Source organism: Ziziphus jujuba, chromosome 8 (assembly GCF_031755915.1).
Source record: "Ziziphus jujuba cultivar Dongzao chromosome 8, ASM3175591v1".
Taxonomy (NCBI): domain Eukaryota; kingdom Viridiplantae; phylum Streptophyta; class Magnoliopsida; order Rosales; family Rhamnaceae; genus Ziziphus; species Ziziphus jujuba.
Genome location: NC_083386.1, coordinates 9,786,617 through 9,809,057, shown reverse-complemented (window position 1 = coordinate 9,809,057; position 22,441 = coordinate 9,786,617). Strand labels below are relative to the sequence as shown.

Genomic DNA, 22,441 nt, shown 5'->3' with positions numbered 1-22,441 from the left:
GGAGTGAATTAAAAATACATACAATATAAAAATTTAACTAAAAATATGTATCTGTCTATACCATAATATCTTCTTTTATCAATAATATATTGGATATTTCAATCTATTATCGATAAAAATTGATCATATGCACACAATAATGTAGGATTTGATGTGCATCATAGTATAATTGTATAAAGTAATTCTTGTTCTAGTATTTAAATTGATATTAGCATCAAAGCATGCTTATAAATTGAGTTGGTTTGCCGGATTTATTAGGACGATAAAGCCCATTTACATTCTCTTTGAAAGAAGTTTGCATATGCGTTAAGCATATGAATTGTGAACTTTGATTAAAAGCTTTTGTGAATTGTGAACTGTTTTTAATCTTAAAAGCCAAAACAACATTTTAGACTCATATGGAATAGACTCTTAATAAACAATGTTTAAGACAAAATTTTGTTGGTCTATCACACGGGGCGTGGAGGCCACCTAGACAAGGATATAAGAGATTGGGCGGGCGAGAATGTTATGGCTCATAAAAGTTCATATGGAATCTGTATGAGAACAATTTTGTGTAACTCAGTTACTTTAAATTTTTATGAATATTAGTTTTGGGTATTTAAAATTTTTTAAACATCTCAAATAATTATGAATTTGAAGAAAAAAAAATAAAAAAACTAAAACTAATATAATTTGAAATTGTGTTCCAATTAGTGTATATATATATATATATATAATTTTCCCCTTAACTAGCCTAACAAAATCTAACAATTAATAACAAATATTTGAGATAAGTAAATTATATACAAGTAGGAAGAAAAAAAAAAATTACCAAATGGCACCTAAATTTTAAGGTATAGTTTTATCCCATGAGTGAGTGATTTAGAGTTGTATTTCAACATGTCCAAACAAATTTTTTGATTAATCAAAGCTTAATTTGGAACATCAAGCATTTATTAAAATATTTTTTTGTAAACTTGTTGATGTACATCAAGGTTTCTTTATTTATTTATTTTTTTGTTAAATATTAAGGTTTCTTAACTTGAACACACAATTAATTTAACTATTAGTTAATAGTTCGTGTTGAAAAATAAAAATAAATAGATAAAACAAAACTATTAGTTACCAGCTTTTTTATTCTTTCTAAACTATATAGTTATTGGCGCTGTTATTATCTCTAAACTATATAGTTGTTGGTACTTTGCTTCATAATATTCATTTTAACTGTCTCATTTTGATCTCTACGTATCGAAAGTACAACATTAGTTATTTTTAAGTTTTCTGTCCCATTTACTTGCATAAATGGCATGTACAAATGATGTGAAAAAAGAGTGGTGGTCATTTTACATCCTTTAGGTGCAAATCAAAGCGACTCAATTATACATACTTTAGTGGGTGACCAAAGACAGAGAACTGGTCATCTACCAATTTTTTTTTATTTTATTCCAAACATAATTAAAAAAAAAATTTAACCAAAAAAAAAATCATTATGGCTGGTAATAAAAGAAAAATCGAAAACTACATATATTTTTTCATAGAGACCGTGAAATAAAATTAAAAGAGTACTGAAAATATTGAAAAATAAATAAATTTTTAAAAGAACAAAAATTTAGACAAATATATACAAGTATTAAAAAATACATTAAAAAATATTTATGTTCATAAAAAAAATTTAAAAATTTATTATGGGTAACAAATTAAATAAGGAACTAGAAAAAAATAAAATAAAATAGAATACACTTTTTTTCTAATAGCATATGGGTCAAATTTGGAATTACATGCAAAATAGTTTAGGAACACGTGAATACTTTTAGAAAATATAAATCAAATTGAAATTGGACTTAAAGTTTAGGTCTAGCTTTTGTAATTCTCTTTTCTTTTCTTTTTTAATATTAATATATATAGTATGTCTATATATAAGTGAATTTGAGAATGAACATATTAATTATTGGAGAACATCAATGCTATTGGTTATTTTTCATTATCTTATGCTACCTACTACATATTGGGAGGATATAGGCATTGGGATTTCAATTCAATACATGAAAAAAATTATATATTATAAATAAAACAAATACATGCTTCTATAAAATATAAAACCAAGATGTTTGAGTCATGACTATTCAATATCATCCTCTGAAAAGGGAAACAGAACGTTGTGGAAGACAATCTAAAAGAAAAAAGAAAAAGTCATTGAGAGTTTTAGGATAATAGCTAGAAATGTCATATTCCTTCAAATAGAACTAGACAGAAGCAAAACCCCTAAGCAAAATATGTCTTATGGACCCAACCCTACAGATTTCCTTTCATTTTCAATACCCCAAAACTCTATCAACAACTTAGGATTCTGATCCTATATACGTAAATATGATTAGTTTCTTATTAGCTTGGCGTGATAATATTATTACTAATAATTCATCAAATCAACCATTTTAATATAATTTTAAAACAAGCTTAGTCTGATTAAATAAATCTAAAAAATACTTTGATAGCTATTATAAAAGTTTTTATATAATATTATCAAATTGATCTAATAAAAGATTGGCTGAATAGTGTAGTTAGAGAAACTTGAAAAGAATTGCAAATTGGCTAACATGATTTTGTTTCCCAAGGAGACCATCATTTCTGACCCATGTTATTCTCCATCGTAGACCACCTCCAATGTAACTCCAAGGGCACACAGAGTGATGAATTTCTGGCTTCTTGGAGGCTGGAGACTTGGAGTTTTGCTAAAACCCTAGATAATTTTAATTGTATGGGTGATTTGGAGGGGAGACAAGTTGCAGGAAGATGAAGAAAAATTGGACAGAGTACCTAACATTATTCTTACACAGTTTTCTTGTCCCAATGCATTTGTCTTTATGCTAATGGACATCTCTGCATAATTCATGTCCTTCTATTTCGGCTTCCTCTTATTCTACAGAATTCCCATATGATTTGTTTCTTACAGTGAGTTACATACACAGAATGTGTTAGAGAAAAAAAATATTTTGTAGTATTATGTGATTCTTGAGTCAACCAATGTTTTTTTTTTTTTTTTAAATTTTTTTATGTGATTGACTAGTCTTATACATGGGGAACAATTCTTCCAAAAAAAAAAAAAAATGACTTGTTTAAATTATTTTTTTTCCTTTTCAATTTTGTTAAATGTATCTATACAAAAGGCTGAGAAAGAAAGAACTTCAATCGGGGAAGTATTTTATGTGACACGTATAAATGGTTGAAAAATAAAACAAATTAAATATGAATAAGTAAATCTTTTTTAATCAGAAATGAGGGAATTTGTATTCATAACCGAATGGACAATATCAAATGTTTTGTTCCTTGAGCTTCAATTTTTATTAGATGGAACCCATGGTTGTTATATATTAAGATAGCTTCTTCATCTTCAAATCTTTCATATTTATATAATTTTGACAAAGTATTGGTTTTTATTTTATTTTTTTATGGAAATTGGTTTTTAATTTTAAAAAATGTTTACTTATGTAAATATATAACTTTAGAAAATGTTACTTATACCTCAAATTTTTTTTTTAATTTTTTTTCCATTTCAAAATATGGTAAGCGCTATGTGTTGTCACCGTAACACATAATTATTTGTTTTTTAGTTATTTGCAGGGACACAAAAAATAAATAAATAAATAAAACAATAAAAATAAAACTAAGGGATGAAACCCATATAACTCACCTGGAAAAGATTCAAGAAGTCAAAATGTGGAAGTTGTATTGTCTTTCTACAATTATATAGGGTTCTGTACTCATAACGTTTTTAATCCAATGCAAATAAGCAACATCTCCATAGCTATGGAGGATTTTCAATTCTCCTTATTATATGACAAGTCAAGGTTGTCCTAATAATTTCTATAAATGTTATCGGAGACTTGTACTCCAAGCATATATAATGTAATTAACATGAATCATATATTAAGTTATAATTATTATTTGCTAAACTTTTATGTGTCAAATTATTGGTGCTCCATTTTTCTTTTACGGTAAACTATGACTTTATTATCTAATACACATTATTCTACATTCAAGACTATTATTATTATTATTATTATTATTATTATATATACATATACAGAGGAAGAAGTTAACAACACATATAGGAACCTAGCTAGGTTTGATTATTTTATTTGCAATTCAAGTAAAAAATAATTATAATTTTTTTCATCATTTATAATAATTTTTTCTATTTTGATTTTAAATTTTTGATCTTTCACGTAAAGTTTCAATTGAATTAATTTTGACAAAAAATATTAAAGCTAACAAAATAAATTTGAAATATTTAAATTTGCATATTCAATACACAAAATTAAAATAATAATAAAAGTTATTTTGGGTGGGAGAAAACAGATAAACGTGCCCTTTGTCTAGAAATTACTTTTCAGGAAAAAAATATTAAAATATGGGCCATTGACCAAATACGGAATAATGTATCCTTATTTTCTGATCATAAATATGTTTCTGTTTGTATTATTATTATGAAAAAAAAAAAATTGACAAAAGTTTCAGTTGTATTTTACGTACGCTAGCCGGTGACCTTTCAATTTATCCATTTACTATATTTTATTAAATTATTTATATGTATGTTTGTTCAAAAGGAAAAAATAAAATAAAAAAAATAAAAAAGAAGCAGCCTGTATATGCTTGGAGTAAAGCATGGGTTTCGTATTCTGATAATAAAAAAGCATAACAAATACTAATCTACATATATTTAGGACGAATAATTAATATATTTTGATTATTTCACCGATCAAATTATAAAGCTTGTTAAAACTATTCTCTTAACAATATAATATAAATAAATGCTTTAGCATTTATATAAAACTCAATAAAAATTTCATAAACTAAACAAATATTTGTATTTAATTTGGACAATGCTAAGTAATGTAAAATGAAGATAACAACTTTTTAAAACAAAAATTTGATAAATAATATTGTTAAATTAGATCTACCATTAAATTTTAAAAGAAATAACGGGTTTCAAATTCATGCTTCACTTTTTCAATCTTTTCGTAAGTATATATTGTAATTATATACTGATAGTATTACAAAGATTTCCCCATGATTTTTACTTATATAATAGTGTCTTCCATTTTCTTATATAGTTTTTTGGATTAATATTTTGCACTATTACCTTTTCCTCTTAAAGTACAAAATAATAAAATAAAAAATAAAAACAGACTAAAACATGCACTTTGAGTGTCTAATATCAAACAAAACAATGTAAATTCTATCGGAATAATTTTATCATATTGAAATTTGAATAATTGGCACTACTGTGAACGCGTGTGTGTGTGTGTGTGTGTGTGTGTGCGTGTGTGCGTGTGTGTGTGTATATATATATACCTTTATATAGTTGTGACATAGAATGGAAGCTATAAAGATTCTCGACCATGTTTGAATGTGTAAAGTTAATGAGAATTTGAAATTTTTTGAAAAAGTGAATTTTCTAGTATTTGGAAAGCTTTCAAGAATAAAGAAAAAAAAATTTACTTATAGAAATAATTTAAAAAATCAGAGAAAGTGGGTAGGATGGAAAGTTGCTCCCATAAAAATTGTGTCGTTATGAGAATTTTTTTTTTTCTCTAAAACTAGCTTTATATATTTTATTAAAGACAAATTTATTATCAATTATAAAATAAAAATTAATTTAAACACTTATATCTTCAAAATTTTATATTACTAACCAAGTATTAAAAAAATTGTTAAGAAATTGGTTCTAGAATTAACAGTTTTTAAGTGGGATCTTTTATAAGTAAGGACATCCTATTTGCTAAGGCATATTATTTAAAAATGTCATCTCATTTAAATATATTTTTGATTATTTTTGAATAAATCATAATTAGAAAAGGAACAACCTTAGCAAATTTATATGATCTACCGGTAATTATTACTAAAGACAAATTAGATTTTTTTTTTAAATTTAATTGATAATTTATTTTTCTTTAAATAGTATATGACATTGTTTACCAAATAGGATGTTCTACCAATTGCAGATCCTAACACCATTTGGCATAGCTTCTCCAAGTAGAACTTGTGTTAGTAGATCTTTTGTATTTGAAGAAGAACTTTAATTCAATTATTAAAGGTTTGGATGAAAATAAAAAGAAGATAAGAATATTATTAGGGATAGCCATTTGTCCAAGATTATCCCCTCCCAACCAACCCTTGCCCCTAATGGGGTGGGATTTCTTAGTTAATTGGGGTGGTATGGATGGGGTTGGGGAAAGAGTGCCCCCCCTAATCTGCCAATTTTTGTATATATATATATATATATATATATTATAATTTATTTATTATATATATTTTGTATAATTTATATATTTTTTATTTGTTTGAAAATGATATAAAAATATTAATTAAGTTTTAAATATATTTTTCTAAAAAATAAAAATTTAAAAATATATATTTTTTAAATATAAAATTAAAAAAAATAATTAAACGGGAAAGTGAGGATCCCCGCCCCACCTCAAGCCCCTAATATACAAGGAATGGGGCAGGGCAGGGATGGTGAGGCTGCCCAAGCTATCACTCATTCCATTTCCATCTCTAAATATTATTAAAAAATTATTTTTTTAAATGAAAATTAACTTTTTATATAAATTTTCAAAAAAACTTTTTATTAATAAATAATATAATCAAGTATTAATAATTTTTTTTTTTTTTTTACTGATAAGGTTTGAATCCAACCCATAAATTAGAATGTTATCAAAACTATCACATTATCTCAAAATACTAATAATTTTTGCAAAAAAATTTTTACATAGAATTTTTGGAGTTGAAAAAAATAAAAAAAATTCAAATTACACCAAATGTACACGTATGTGAAGATCTTATAATATATTATTATTTGTTTGGGAATATACCTCCTCAGGCTTAAAAAAACAAATTGAATTTTATATCTTAGATGTTCTGTTATCTCTTGTCCCTCTTTCACCATTTTCAACGTAATTATCAAAAACTTTTAAGGAATTAAAAAAATATAGAATATAGAATTTTTTTTTATTTTCCCCCTTTTAATGAGGAAGATAATTAGGAGGATAAGGATAGAAAAAGGAGAGGAAAGAGCGTAATTTGTCAGCATGCAGGTGCAGATGCAAGTGGGCTCCACCTCGAACATTCCTCTTATAGATCTTTGCATCAGGAAATAAGAAAAAATTATATATAAATTTGATAGATCCGAAGTATGACACGTGTCCCATAATAAATAAGTAAATAAATATAAAGAATTACCTCATTATATTCCCCTCCTGGGTTTTTTTTTTTTGGGACATTGACAAGTGGTACTGTTCAATCGCCTTTACACGTCAACCTTTGTAAATCAGTTGACTCCTAACTTGAAATTTTCCTTTATTACCTAAAAAAAAAAAAAACACAAAAATTGAAATTTTCTTTTTTTTTATTTCCCAATTTTTTTACTTTTATTTGTGGACAAAATTGTTAAACGTTTTTTTGTTTTTTGTTTTTTTTTTTTTTCTTTCAGTTATGTATTGAGTTAGAATCCGTTTGAAAAAATTAATGACAAGAAAATGGGGAAGCTAAAATTTAAGATTTGTTGTATTTTTTATTAATTATTATATAAATCTAAATGATATAAATATATAATTAATTTTAAAATTATTGTTTGATAGTAATGTGTATAAAATATATATGATTATTAATTAATTAAATATTTTAATAATTTTAATTTTAAAAGAATTGAACTTTTAAAAAAATTTTATGTTTTAGAAAATTTTAAAATGTCTGAATCTTGATAGTTTCTATTTATTTTTTCTGGCTATATCAATTTAACATTTTATTTAGACAAATTTATTGAAACTTTTTCTTTTTGAATAGCTTTCTATATTTTTGATGAGGTAAAAAAAAAATTTATAATAGATAAAACCATTAGAAATGTGCTTCGATATTCTATTTTTGAAATTCTATTATTAATATCTCATTCATAAATTTTTATTAATTAATATTAACAGGTAAATGCTAAAATTATTTTTATATAATATTATTTACTTATAAAATATTAAATTTTAATTTCTTTTTGATTTAACTATCAAAATTAATTGATAAAAACTGATAAATAACTCTATTTTAATAAATATAGAAAATTAAATAGAAATTAATGATGATTTTTTAAAAATGTGATATCTAAGAATAATTATGACAAAATTAAAAGGAGTTAAAATGAAATTTACCCATGTTTATATAACATTCAATCACTTTAAGCCTTTTTTTTTAAATAAATAAATAAAATAAAACTGAATTGATTAATGGTGTGAATATTAATTGAAATTTCCAAATATTATTTAATGATCTTTCCACTAAAAATAGTAAAATAAGCATGTAAATAAATTTATATCCTAGCTTCTAACACTCAAACTTGCATATACAGTGATTCTTTTTATTTCGAAATAGTAGATAAATTTTTGTAGGCCCTTTTATCACTTTAAAAAATCATATATATATATATATATATAATCTTTTGAAAATTATTTTCTAATTTATAAGAAAATATATAATGATACATTCAAATTGTTATATCCCCGACTAAATTTTTAATTTAAAATAATAAGTTGAGGTATCATTAATACTATTTGTCAGGTTACTGTATTGCTCATTGTGAGCTTAGGACAAACTTCAAAAAAAAAAAAAAAAAAAAAAAAAAAAGGATTGAAACATTTCTAACCTTATAATAGAACCATGGTGTCTGACGATTCCTTAATGGATATTTTTAAAACCTTACAAGCCCCCAAGTAATCATGATTAAAGTGATAAAAAAGGATTTTCTATCAAACTAATAGCTTTTGTTGCTAAGTGCTAACGCATTTGTCATTAATTAATCAAGTTCAAAACCTTAATGAATGGCCCTACGAACAAAATAATTTTGTTTCACTTCAATATTATAGGCATGCTTGAGGACTTAATTAGTACCATTTAAATATATAATTATAAACTTCATTGAAAATATAACCCATTACTAGCAGTTTAATTGCATTCAATATGACATTTTTTAAAACTAAATTTCTTGCCTTTGACAGAAAGCAAAACTTTACAGAATCTTATTCTCAAAACATAGAAGGAGATTTAATTATGGCCTATTTAGCTCTAAAGGTTCCTCTTTTACCTACCACTTATCAGAAAAACAAATTTAATAGGTATAAAATAAATAAGTATATATATATATATAATTACATTATTTTTGGATATTTGATAATTTTTTTTGAAAATTATTGATATATTACATTAAATCAAAGATTTTTTTTCCTCCTTTTTATCTTTATTTGGGTCAGACTTCTCTGTTTGTATGCGATATTATCAAAATTTGATCGTGGAAAAGTTGACCAGTCACATTGTTGTAATATTAGTCACCTACAATTTTTTTTTTAATTTAAAAAAAGAGGTAGAAAAGGTGAAGTAGTTGTATTGGCCATGCATTTATAAGAACTTAACACCTTTTACAGCCATAATCATGATTAGTTAATATATGAGGTTTGGTATTAAGGCAAATAATAAAATGCTTTATTTAACTATTTAATGATTTATTTTTTGCTTTAACTCTAGTAAATTCTATAACCATATACGTTTTCGGACCTACTCTCAGTTTATTAATATGAAATTAGCACCTCTAAGATATATATATATATATATATATATAATTAAACATATTTCTAAATTAATTAGATTTTTGGCGTCCTATTTTCTTGAGATTAATGACCACATCAGCATTTATATCCAAATCCAAATATGATAAACCCTAAAATAAGCCCTATGCATAAGTGTGTATGTATGCGCGTGTGAAAATGTGGAATATATATATATATATATATTTTCTTTTTTCTTTTTCCTTTCTTTCTTTTAAAATACCATGAAGACCAAGTTGAAAAGATGCATTAATTACTTTAGGGCCCAATTAGTTTCAGATGGTTGAACTATGGGACAGGGAATTAATCCTCCTCCTTAGCCAGCTTAATCGATAATTAAATAATGGGACCAAGGGCAAATTTAGTATCCCATTTATTATTCAAAATTTTTGATTTCATTATCTTATAAAATTAGGTACTTCTGTATTCTTTCTAGTTATAACTAACATAAACAAAAAATAAGATATAATTTGCTAATTTAAGGTACTTTAAGAAGGCGGATGTTGAATTTGAAATATAACCCCTTAAAAATTCACATCTTTAATATTTTTAGTACACTTTAATCCTTTAGTTAAATTAAATTTAACTGAAGTCCAGTAAAATATATATTTTTCTTTCAATTGAGATCCTGTAGTTTTCAAATTTGATTCTATATAGAATAAATTTCCAAATCAATCAAAATTGTAAGATTATCTTTAATGGAAATATGGATTATAATCTATATGTGGTATACAAGTTCAAAGGGTTTACTATCTAGGACATAAATGTATACTTAATAATGATCAATATCTAAGTATTGTTTTTAATTTTTTTTTATTGAATTACATAGTCTAGCATAAATTTTAAAACTAAAAGTAAACAAACATCCTCACAATATATATTTTTCTTTTGTCATTGTTAATTTAACAGAGTATTTAAACAAAGTTATGAGATAATTTTTATCTATATTTTTAATATGGTAAAACAATTTTAATAATCTATAAAGTCATTGAAAATGCTTTAATTTCCTTTTTGATTTCGGTTACTTTGATGAGCACATTAAATTCATAGATGGCCATATGTAAAACCTAAGTCATCGTGATCCTTAACGTTGCTGGAGAAGACAACAACAATGGAGGTTGAGGTTGCTGTAGAGTGACTTTTCTTATATGGTAAAGTCAAAAATTGATGTGGCTTGGACTTCGCAACTTGGCCACTTAATTATGAACTTAATTCTAAGCTTTATAGCCCGCATCTTCGATTTAAATATATGTGAAAAAAATAAAATAAATATTATTGATAGAGGGAGACCCCGTTTGGCAAATAACCGGATTCAATTCAAATCTAAAAGAATCAAAAATATGTTGGTGGTGGAAGATCCGTTTTTGGTTGATGGGTTGGCCAATAGAATGAGAAAAAGGTAGATTCTGCAAAACACTGTTTGGTCAGCCCCAAACAAGACCTTATTTTCTTTTATTTATTGGATTATTTTTATTTTTATTTTATTTGGTTGCCCAAATCTGAGTTCAATGTTCAACATCAGAAGCATTGGAAAAAGGCAGGGCACCGTACATGAATAATCCACACTCACCCAACATCCAATGAGAGAAAGAGTAAGACAAGGACCTGATCTCCCACATTCCTTTCCAATTCCAACATATCCCAAATGGTCCTCCACCTACGAAAGCTCCTTCCAAACACTGTTTCAGATTTTATTTATTTATTTATTTATTTTGGGGAATAACACATTTTTAGAATTAATTCTTCCTTTGAAACTCCATCGAGTTATTCTTTTGTTCTCTTTCTCCAACCTCCTCCTTCAAAAAAAAAAGTACTTATGTGAGATTTGGGATTTTATGTCAATTTTTATGCCATCCAAAATATTATCATTATTCTAAAACTTGCTTTTTGCAATATTAGAGCCATAAGGGAAAAAGAAATAAAGCACATGAAAGAATTGAAATAATGTCAGATTTGGTCTTAAAAAAATAAAGGATTTTTCCTAATAAGTCAAATATCTTTGAAAGAGCCTGATTAATGTTTCTTGTCTATTGATACTCTCAACTTCAAAAGTTTTACAATTTAGATTTTTTAATTTTTAATACAATAATTTAGATCCTTAATTTTTTTAATTTGTTGTAATTTAATTTGACTTTTTTTATTTTTTGACTAATATGGCTTATTAGTTGTCTTGCTTAACTAATATTAAATTTTATCAAATTTTGAATTATAAAATTTTAAGATAAAAACTAAAATTCTACATTTTTCAGTATCTTTTAATTTAAAATTTTATATAATTTAATATTAATCAGGTGACATGTATTGACTTTTTCTTAATAATAAAGGTCATTAAAATACAACATTTTAAAAAATTTCAATATTTTACATTTTAGTAACTTCTAGCTTAAAAATTGGTACAATTAAATAACAATCATATAAAATTGTCATTAAACTTTATAATAAAAAATCAAATAAAATTTAAATTATAATAAATTGAAAAGTAGACAGTCTAATTTGTTATATTCAAAAGTTTAAAATTTTAATTGTAAAACTCTAGAAGTTAAGGCCAAAAATGCAATTATCCAAAGAAAAACAAAGCATTAAACTAGGATTATTATCCAAAACATTTTTCCTATTAAATTGATTTAAAAAAAAAAAACACTAAATCAAAGGTTCGGTTTTGCGTGGGTATCAGAAAAATGACTGTTTCAAAATCATGACTTTCAATGCTTGGCTTAAAAATAATTTGGCTTGCCAAATAAATACAAAATATTAAAAGTTTGTTTGACCATATAGTTTATTTTATTTATAATTTTATAAACCAAAAAGTATTCTGATTTAAATAATTAATACATGACCCAAAGATTACCAAAAATATCCGTATTTGTGATTGGCATATTGCGACCGATAGCTCATGTGATAATGTTAATTGATAGAATGCTATATATTCACTTTTTTATATAGTTCTAAATTGCCAAAAAAGATTATTGTAGTTAATTGATAATTATTTTTAGTGATAATAATCCATGGTGACAAATAAAGTTAAAAGAAAAAAAAAAACATTACTAAAAAAACTGTGATCAATATCATAAGATAAGAAGAAATTATCGCACAGACTTCCTTTTATAGAAAAAAAAGAAAAAATTAACTGCTCAAAATAATGACTTATATCACTTATGCATTTAATCTTGTTAGGGCTATTGTAATAAGCTCCATAATGGGCACTGTGATAAATTTGTGCATGTGAAAAAGGCACCAATTACATTTAATAATTAATTCAAAAAAAAAGAAAAGAAGAAAATAATATATTTGGTTTTCAAAATTGGACAGAGGGGCAGTTTCTATTTTGCATCTCCATTAAAAAGCATGGCAAAAAAAAAAAAAAAATATGATTTTTTTTTTTCGCTGAAAAAAATGTATGATAGTTATGTAAAAAGTTTACCCATTAATTGATATTTCAAATCACTTCAAGTTAAAATTAACCAGCTATTTTGTGTAGCATTTGTTAAGCATGTTTCACAAGGGGATACCCTTTTTTGATTAAGAAGTTTTTTTTTTTTTTGTTTTTTTTTTTTTTTTGTTTTTTTCGGTCGATTAATAAGTTGGAAAGTGCTTCTCACCTATATTAATAAAGTATGATTCTGACAACTATCTAATTTTTTTTTTCTTTTCTTTTTTGTCTTTAGAAAGTGTTACCTAAGCTTGCACTCTTTTAGCTCTATTTAGTACATTTTAGACAAGTAATCTTCTTACCAAATTGGTTTATCATTAATAATTAATATTATATTCAAAGCCTCAGGTGAAATAATCAAGAATCAAACTCTAAAATAGGTTTTAAATTTGTCTAATCAAAATAATGATAAAATTATGTTTTAAAAAAGGGGTTTTCAAAATAAATAAAAATTTGCTAAATAAAATAAGCCATATAAATAGGATGGTTGTTGCATGAGTAGCTAGCAAGAACTTTCATCCGCAACAACTAGGCATCAATTGCTCAACATTCCATTGTTTCTAGCAATTATTAATTGCTTTTTTTGGTTTGATTTAAATGGACATTAATTATTATATAGGCATTTAGTATTTTACTAGCTGCTGTAGTTTTCTACTTAGAAGCAGGACATCTACTTGTTGGAAAGTAACGATTATTTAATTTACAAGATAAAATAAAATATAAATAAAAACTTTTTATTTTATATTTTATTTTATCTTGTAAATTAAATAATCGTTACTTTCCAATATATATATATATATATATATATGCTTTGAAAGAGTTTGTTTTGACTAACTCAGAATTCTTCCCGGAGAAAAAAAGAACCAATCATTACACAACGTTAAGTATGTTTAAAAATAAATGCATGCCTCTCTATCCATATGATATTTTACTTATTTTATTTATTCATTTGAACTATTTGTTTTTGATTTAGTAGTGGTCCTGATGGACTTGCTTATTTACACGTAATAGAAAGGATAAGGAAATTAAAAGAACAAGTAATTTTAAAGTTTCCTTTTTTTTTTTTTTTTTTGGAAACAAAAGGAAGTAATTTTTTAAAATAGAGTGTCTTTGGTGACCAATAATTCTTCAGCACATAAGCTTTTTCAAAAAATGATATCACATATAATTAAATTATGTAATTTCTACCAAATGGTTATTTCCGATACATTCTATTCTATTTTCTCAAACAATACTTTTTTTTTTATCCCGAATTAAAAATTTATTTTTCTATTTGTTCAAAAATAATGATTTATTACACTATTTACGTGGTACAATAATTAATTGTAGCCAATTTATATACGTATATATTACACAAGCACATAATAAATGCAAAAAGAAATAAACAGCATATACTAAATTTAAGATCCAATACCCATAGATCATACAATACTTTTGTAAATTTATATTATGCATACTAGTAAATGGTGATTTTATTCCAAGAAAGGATTTAATAAATTATTTAAAAGTTCAATACCATTATCATACCATATATTATTCATTTTATCACACAAATTTCAGAAGACAATTATTACTTCTCTATAGTAGGGACCTTTTTTTTTCCCCCCTTTTTTCTCTATATAATATAATAATTAATTCATTTATTTTTTTTTGTATTTCTTTTCTTTTACGGATTAAATTCAATATAAAATATGTTAAAACAAATAATGATTATATGGAAAACGTCCATAAAAGAAAAGTGCATAGTATTTTCCAGCAAAAAAAAAAAAAAAAAAAGTATGCGGGCATAATAATTAAGAGGATTGTTGAATAATTTACCCCCCCAAAAAAAAAAGAAAAAAAAAAGGGAATTGTTAAATAAATAGTAAGAAAAACAGTATGGAGGAGAAGCTTAGCATTTGCAAAAATAACGTAGGTGGCAATTACTCATTGACTAAGAAAAAAACAAAAATTAAAAATTAAAAACAAAGTATTACGTGGCAATACCTAATTGATCGCCGATCGCCCGCTCCTCTTCCGCCTCTGTATCTGGGTCGCTATCAGATCGGCAGTCTTTGAATTTCCCAAAAAGAAAACAAAAAAATTAATTAAAAAATAAAATAATCTATTTTTAATTATTATATTTATTTTTATTTAATTTTTTTTTTTAAGGTTTATATAAATTCTGAAACCATTCTCTGCTGTGTTCTCTCCTTTTTTGTTCAAACAAATTTTCTCATTTTTCACTCCTCACATTTTTCTCTCATTTTCTTTCTCTTTCTTTCTCTTTCTGTCTGTCTGCTAGAAAGTTTTTAGGGTTTGTTTGGTTACGGAGAAAAACACATACACATACGTAGACACAAGAGAATAGAAAAAAAAGAAAAAGAAAAAAGGAAGCTTCGGAGGTACGTTTCCGTTTTCTCACCAATCACAGCCCTAATTCCTCACTGTCAAAATTCTAAACATTTTCTTCTTATTCTTCTTCTTCACCGACACAATGATCTCGGACCGATCCAATTCGGCCCTTCAATTCTCTTATTTTTCTTGTTCGTCTTATCCAATTCCGAATTGTATTTGGAACTTTTGTTTTATTTCAATATAGGCAGGTTTGTGGTGGAGTTTTAAAGGGAAATTTCAATTTAATTATAGCAAAACTGTTCTTTTATTTCATTTTATTTTTTGATTTTTTTTTTATGAGTTTGAGAATTGTGTTAGGGTTACGATTCTTTTTATTTTTTTTGGTTGTTGTTTTATAGATTGTAATGGTTTCATTTTGGGTTTGAAAATGGAGGATTAGGGGTTAGGTGGGTTGTGGGCATTGATTACAGGGGCTGAAAAGCATTTTTTTTTTTTTTTTTTTGGGGGGTGGGGGTGTGTGTGGGGTGGTGTGAAGGGGTTAATTGGGTTAGAAAATGACGGATTTTGAACCGCTACAACAGAAGCCAGAATCTGCTACTGATGCTCGTTCTGAGTTTGAGCGTGGATTGGAGGAATTTATGCGAGGGCACTTGGATGAATGTATGTCATTTGCGTCATGTAGCTCTACTCGGAATCCTGAGGATGAGGATGAGGAGGGTGATCAGCTTGTGAGGAGGAGAAGGAGGTCTGATTTAGAGGGTGATGATTTGGCTGAGTCATCAGCAGCACGGCGCCGTCACTCTCGGATTTTGAGCCGTTGGGCTGCAAGGCAGGCTCAGGAGATGATGACCACCATTGAGAGGAGAAACCATGAGTCGGAATTGATGGCACTCGCAGGCCTGCACACGGTTTCCATGCTCGACTCTTCATTCTTGAGGGAGTCACAGTCCCCAACATCAAGGCGGCAAGGGGCTGTGGAGAGGCCGAGCACTCAGGCCTCTGCAATTTTGCAGATGTGGAGGGAATTGGAGGATGAACATTTGTTGAACCGGGCACGGGAAAGGTTGAGGCAGCAGAGGAGTGTTGAATCTAATACCAATGAGTCGAGCACAAATATGTCAGATAGTCGGGGGAGTGAGAATCAGGTGAGCTTGGAAGATGCAAGTGAGAGTGAAAATGAGTATGTCACTTGGTCCCATGATCAGATGGGCTCGCAGAATGAACGCGGGGATAACAATGGTTCTAGCAGGGAACAATCTCCTGACCTTGGCGAAGTCGAGAGGGAGAGAGTGAGGCATATAGTACGAGGATGGATGGAAAGTGGCATTACTGATCATTCTTCAAGTGTTGGTCAGAGAAATAATAGCCCCAGAGCAGAGTGGCTTGGCGAAACTGAGCGTGAGAGGGTGAGAATTGTCAGGGAGTGGGTGCAAATGACAAGTCAACAAAGAGGAGCTCGTGGGGGCCGAAGGGAAGATCAAGTCGCTGGACCTGGTGCTCAAGCTGATAGTGTTCATGATGGATTGGTTCCGGACCATGATGAAGGCCAGCCAGAGCACATTCGGAGGGACATATTGAGGTTGCGTGGGAGACAGGCTATAATTGATTTGCTTGTGAGGATCGAGAGGGAAAGGCAGAGAGAACTTCAAGGCCTGTTAGAGCATCGGGCTGTCTCTGATTTTGCTCATCGGAATCGAATTCAGGTCAGTTTTATATCATGAAGTGTTATCTAGCTTATTAATTTACCAGTATTACTCAGAATTGTGGATATCTTTATTGTATCTTCATCTACATGGATTGAAGTCTATCCTCCATAATTGGTAATAAATGCTTGAGACTTGAGTTTGGGCTGCATAATGTGGTTTTGTTTTTTGGGTCGCTAGTGCTTGGTGTCTAATAGTTGGGTATTACTTTACTAGTTTTGTGATGTTATAATTGTACATAGTGATATGTACTCATGTTATGACGTTTGATCTCGTTAATTAATTTCTTCCCAGAAATCATTTTCAGATAGCCAATATTTAAATACCTTCGTGTTTATCAAACTTTTTACTCATAGTTCAGGGTTGTAGCATCAGTCAATTGATTGGCTAATAGTTGGGTGATACTCAACTAGTTTTGCGATTTTATAATTGTATTTGGTGTTATGTGCTCATGTTATTGACGTTTCCCATAAATCATTCTCGGACAGCCAATATTTAAATACCTTTGTGTGTATCGAACTTTTTACGCGTGGTTCACGGTTGTAGTATGAGTCAATTCATTGTTAAGGAGTGTACTGGTTCTTTCATCTAAGTTTCTCTTTGTCCCCTTTCTCAACAGTAGGGATTAGCTTCTCTCAGCTCTTAACCTCTCCTTTTTCTTTTTGTTTGATTTTCTAGGTTTGACTTTCTTCTTTGTTTTATATATAACATATAAGAGGGATGCTTTGATCCCTTTCATTGTCTCATCTTGATCTAGCCCTTTTTACATGAAACAGCAACTTTTAATCTATTATTCAATAAGTAGCTTTTATCCTAACTCGTTGAGATTCTCTATTGGTATTTTTCCATGGTTTGGGCCTAACATATTGCTTTATTAACCGTGTCAATGAAGTTAACTGGGTTGCCAACTTTCCAAATCTACTGCATTTGCTCTATCTGGAACTACGAATGTATACTATTACTCCTGTCTCGTCTCTTCATATAATATATACATGGATCTCTTTGTCCTAAATAAACACCCAAGAATACATTGAATTTTAACGTTGTACAATTGAATTCAAATTTATTAGCAAAAACAATTGTCTTGTATGATGAATGATTATGCTAATGATGGAAACAGCTCCATTTACACGTTATTTGAATTTTAAATGTTACCTTTTTTTTTTTTTTTTTTTGGGGGCCTTTTTTACTTTTAGTATATACACTCTGTAGTGTCTCTTATCTTATCTCGTTTTCTTCTTTCTAACATTATAACTTGCAAAATAATTTATAATATGATTACATGTTTCTGCTGGGTACTTGGAGGTTATCCTGCTCTCCTTTGTACCTTTCCTTTATTTTCTTGAAGTGATTTTTTGATGAGAAAGTCTTCTTGTACATGACCAGTTCGCCCTCTTCTTTCCCTTTTTTTGTGTGCCTTGGATATTTGGCCTCTGATGCAATAAAATATTTTCAGTCATTACTCAGAGGTAGATTCTTGCGAAATGAAAGACCTGTTGAAGAAGAAAGACCTCCCTCTAATGCAGCCAGTGAATTAGTTCTATTGAGACAGCGTCACACTGTTTCTGGTTTAAGGTATTTGATTATTTATTCATTCTGTACTTCTTTGAATGGAATTTCACATGGTTGTATGTATAGAACAAAAATCTTAGTACTGGATCAATTTGTCTATAATTTAAGTGGCTAGAAAATATTGACAAATCTTTCTTGTTAAAGTGGAGCAATTTGATCATTTAGATCTTGTTTCTATCGTTTTGTTTAATGGTCGGTTTTATATAATGGAGTTTTATGAGAGAAGAAAGTGGGGGATATCCTAGTGATTGAACTCGATGAGTTTGAACTTTTTGTCCCCTTCAAGTATGTAATTATTATTATTATTATTATTTTGGATGAAGTTGGAGTAAAAACAAATATTTTAAAAATTTCTCATGCAATATGTGTGTGTGTGTGTGTAAATGAGTTTAGGCTAGTGTAGAACATATTCCTATGTGCTTTGTGATGCTCACTGATTGCTTTAGATGTCACATTTTACTCAATTATATGGTTGACATGGTGCACATTTGTGTCGGTAAGGAAACAGTATTGAGTTGGAGTAGATGTTACCGATACCTGTGACAAACATTTGGAACTTCTAATTTCCTAACAGAGTTAAAAAACAAAAAGGGAAAAAGAAAAAGATGGAATTAGAAAAAAAGTTTTCAAATGGGTTCTGATTAATATCTGATATTGTTTCCATAATATCTGTGTTTTCTTTTGATTAATGAATGTAGCAGAACTCAAATATGTATTCTATTGGAAGATAAATGTTTTTTATCGGCCTAATGAAAAATCTGATTTCTTGTGTAGGGAAGGGTTCCGTTCAAGATTAGAAAATATAGTCCGTGGTCAAGTTGGCAACCAGTCTGATTCCCCATCTAACAATAACATTAATGATTCTAGCGAGCAAACTCAGACAAATCCTTCACAGGATGTCCAACATGAAAATCATGAACAGTCACAGCCTAGGAATCAGGAAAGTGACATCAACCAGTTGCCTGATCGGACAGGAAATTTGGAAAGGAACACAGATGTCGAGCGTATCAATTGGCAAGGAACTGCTAACCAAGGAGGAGATTGGCAAGAATCAATTACAGAAAACGAGGGAGGAAACTGGCAGCAGACAACCTATGGTCAATTTAATGAATGGAGAGATGGCAATACTGAAGATTTGGATGCAAATTGGCATGATAATTCTGTCAATACTTGGCCCCAGGAAACTCCCAGAAATGTAGATGGAGATGAGGTTCGTCGTCCACAAGAAGCCCAGGGGGTTTGGCATCGGGATGGCACTCGGGATGGTGTTGAAAATTGGGCAGAAGGGCCTTCTGGTCCCCCCAGAAATCGCCGTTCTGTACCGTTTAGAAGATTCAACAGATTTCATCCACCAGATGATGATAATGTTTACAGTATGGAACTTAGGGAACTTCTAAGCAGGTAATTTTGCAGAAGGTTTCATCTGTCTTGTGAGCTACCGAATCTAGCTTTAGTTATTTTATATGATGTGTTTTTCCTTTCTTCGCTTTGCAGGAGAAGTGTTTCTAATCTTCTTCGTAGTGGTTTCCGTGAAAGTTTGGACCAATTGATACAGTCTTATGTGGAAAGGCAAAGTCGTTCTCCTATAGATTGGGATTTGCATAGAAATTTGCCAACGCCTACTCCCACTACACCAGAGATGGATCAGGAGCAACAGAGGGATGAACAAAATGAAGATCAAAATGAGGCAATCAATAGACCTTCACTTGTGCTACCATCTCCACCAGTTCCCCCACCGCAGCCAATTTGGCATCAGGACTTACATCACACTGGCTGGTCTCGGCACAGCATGCATCGTTCAGAAATTGTAAGTCATAATTCTTGTGCAAACTGTAGTGAATTAATTCTCTATGGTTTATGATATGTATGAATGTTTGTTCTATGGATTGCTTTCACACAATTTTGAGGATATACAGAAGCAAGTATTACAACATTCTTTAGAGAACCAGTATTTAGTTTACATGAATCAGTTCAGATTCCAAAACCAACTTATGAAATGGGCTCACTGAAGAAATTGCATTGTAATATGGGATCAGCTGTAGGATGTCATTCGTTGACCTATTTTAATTATCTTTTTAATGTATCTTTTTAAACCATGATTTTTTATTTTGGGGAAATAGCTTCTTTAGAAGTCTATATGTGTAACTTTTAAGTCATGGGGTCCTGAGTTTGATGGATTGATGGATTGTACCGGTACTTATTTGGTCATGTCTGATTTGATGGATTGATGCAAATGGGAATGAACTGAATTTATTCTTTCAAGTTTTAGTCTGTGTCTAGTTTAGTGGTTCGCCCTTTTTACTTTTCTCAGGCTTCAATGCCAATGTTTCCCGTGTTTTGTATTTCTCTATTCTGCTTTTTAATACATGAGACTAAATTTTAGATCTTGATTTGGAGCAGGAATGGGAAATGATTAACGATCTGAGAGCAGACATGGCAAGACTTCAGCAAGGCATGAGCCACATGCAGAGGATGTTGGAGGCTTGCATGGATATGCAACTGGAGTTGCAGCGTTCTGTTAGACAGGAAGTCTCTGCAGCTCTGAATCGATCAGCTGGTGAAAAAGGTATCTTTGCAATTTGTGTGTAGCCTATTTAGAATGCTATCTGCGTTGTGGAAAGACACTTTTACAAATTGGATTTTAATGTTTGTCTAGCTCTTGATATTACTGACTTTGGAAGAAATAGTGTTCTTTCTGATTAGAAAACATTTTTTTGTTATTTTTACGTTAACGGTTTTGAAAAGATCTTTAACATGAAAGATGCATTTACATCGCAGGGTTGGGTCCTGAGACATCAGAGGATGGGTCTAAATGGGGTCATGTGAGAAAAGGGACTTGCTGTGTTTGTTGTGATAGCCACATTGATTCTCTTTTGTATAGGTACATCTGTTTATCCTTGTGATTCTCTATATCTACCCTCTTCAAAAAACCACATTCAGAGAGAGTGAACCTCCTCACTATCTTTTGTGTCAGCTTTGTTTCAATTTGTTTATTTTTTGGGTACTGAATTATATTAACATCTGCTCGTCTTCTGTTCGGTTCCGACGTTTTTTTGGCAGATGCGGGCACATGTGCACTTGCTCAAAATGTGCAAACGAGTTGGTTCGTGGCGGAGGAAAGTGTCCATTGTGTCGGGCGCCGATAGTTGAAGTGATTCGAGCATATTCCATACTGTAAAAAGAACAAGGAAAGGTAAAAAAAACAAAAAAAAAAAATAGTATAGGAAAATAATAAATACTGAATAGATGTGAGTGGGAAGGTGAAGAGAGGAGGCAGTGCTTGATCCTTGATGAAAGGGAAGCTTCTGTCATTCTCGTTTGTAGAGTGTTGAGTAGTTGCCGCTGTTTTTCTGATTATATGTGGACAAGACTATTGCATTGTATAATTGGAATAACAATTGGCACTGTTAAATTCATTATTCTTGCATAAATAAAAATGTTAAGCATTAAAATTTTTTTGTACTATTAGGAATGTTGATTATGATGTTGTGGAAGCATCGAATTTATCTTAATATATTAATTAATTAATTGATTGTTTAACTCGTTATAGTTTTCTGGTTGAAAAAAAAAAAATTATCTTAATCTTAATTTATTAATTGTTTAATTCGTTATCATTTTTTGGGTAAAGAAAAAACATAAAATTTATTTTAATTTATTAATTAATTTTATAACTTGTCATTGTTTTTCTGGGGGAAAATAAAAGCCAAGACAGAATTTGTCTTAATTGAAGAAGATAAGTAGAAAGAAAAATAAAAATGTAGATATGTTCTGGTTCC

At 28.8% G+C, this 22,441-nt stretch overlaps 1 protein-coding gene across 2 annotated transcripts; it reads left to right on the top strand.

The window, feature by feature from the left end:
• Positions 1-15,238: 15,238 nt before the first annotated feature.
• Positions 15,239-22,130, top strand: LOC107413267 (uncharacterized). Of its 2 annotated transcripts, XM_048469913.2 has the most exons (8): positions 15,239-15,437; positions 15,972-17,093; positions 18,550-18,668; positions 19,440-20,066; positions 20,160-20,472; positions 21,066-21,231; positions 21,444-21,546; positions 21,726-22,130. In XM_048469913.2, exons 2-8 carry the CDS (start codon positions 16,029-16,031, stop codon positions 21,841-21,843), a joined length of 2,511 nt encoding a protein of 836 aa, XP_048325870.2. In that variant the 5' UTR covers positions 15,239-15,437; positions 15,972-16,028; the 3' UTR covers positions 21,844-22,130. The 2 variants fall into 2 exon arrangements, with proteins under 2 accessions (XP_048325870.2, XP_048325869.2); XM_048469912.2 differs by having other exon boundaries at positions 15,239-17,093.
• The last annotated feature ends 311 nt before the right edge of the window (positions 22,131-22,441 follow it).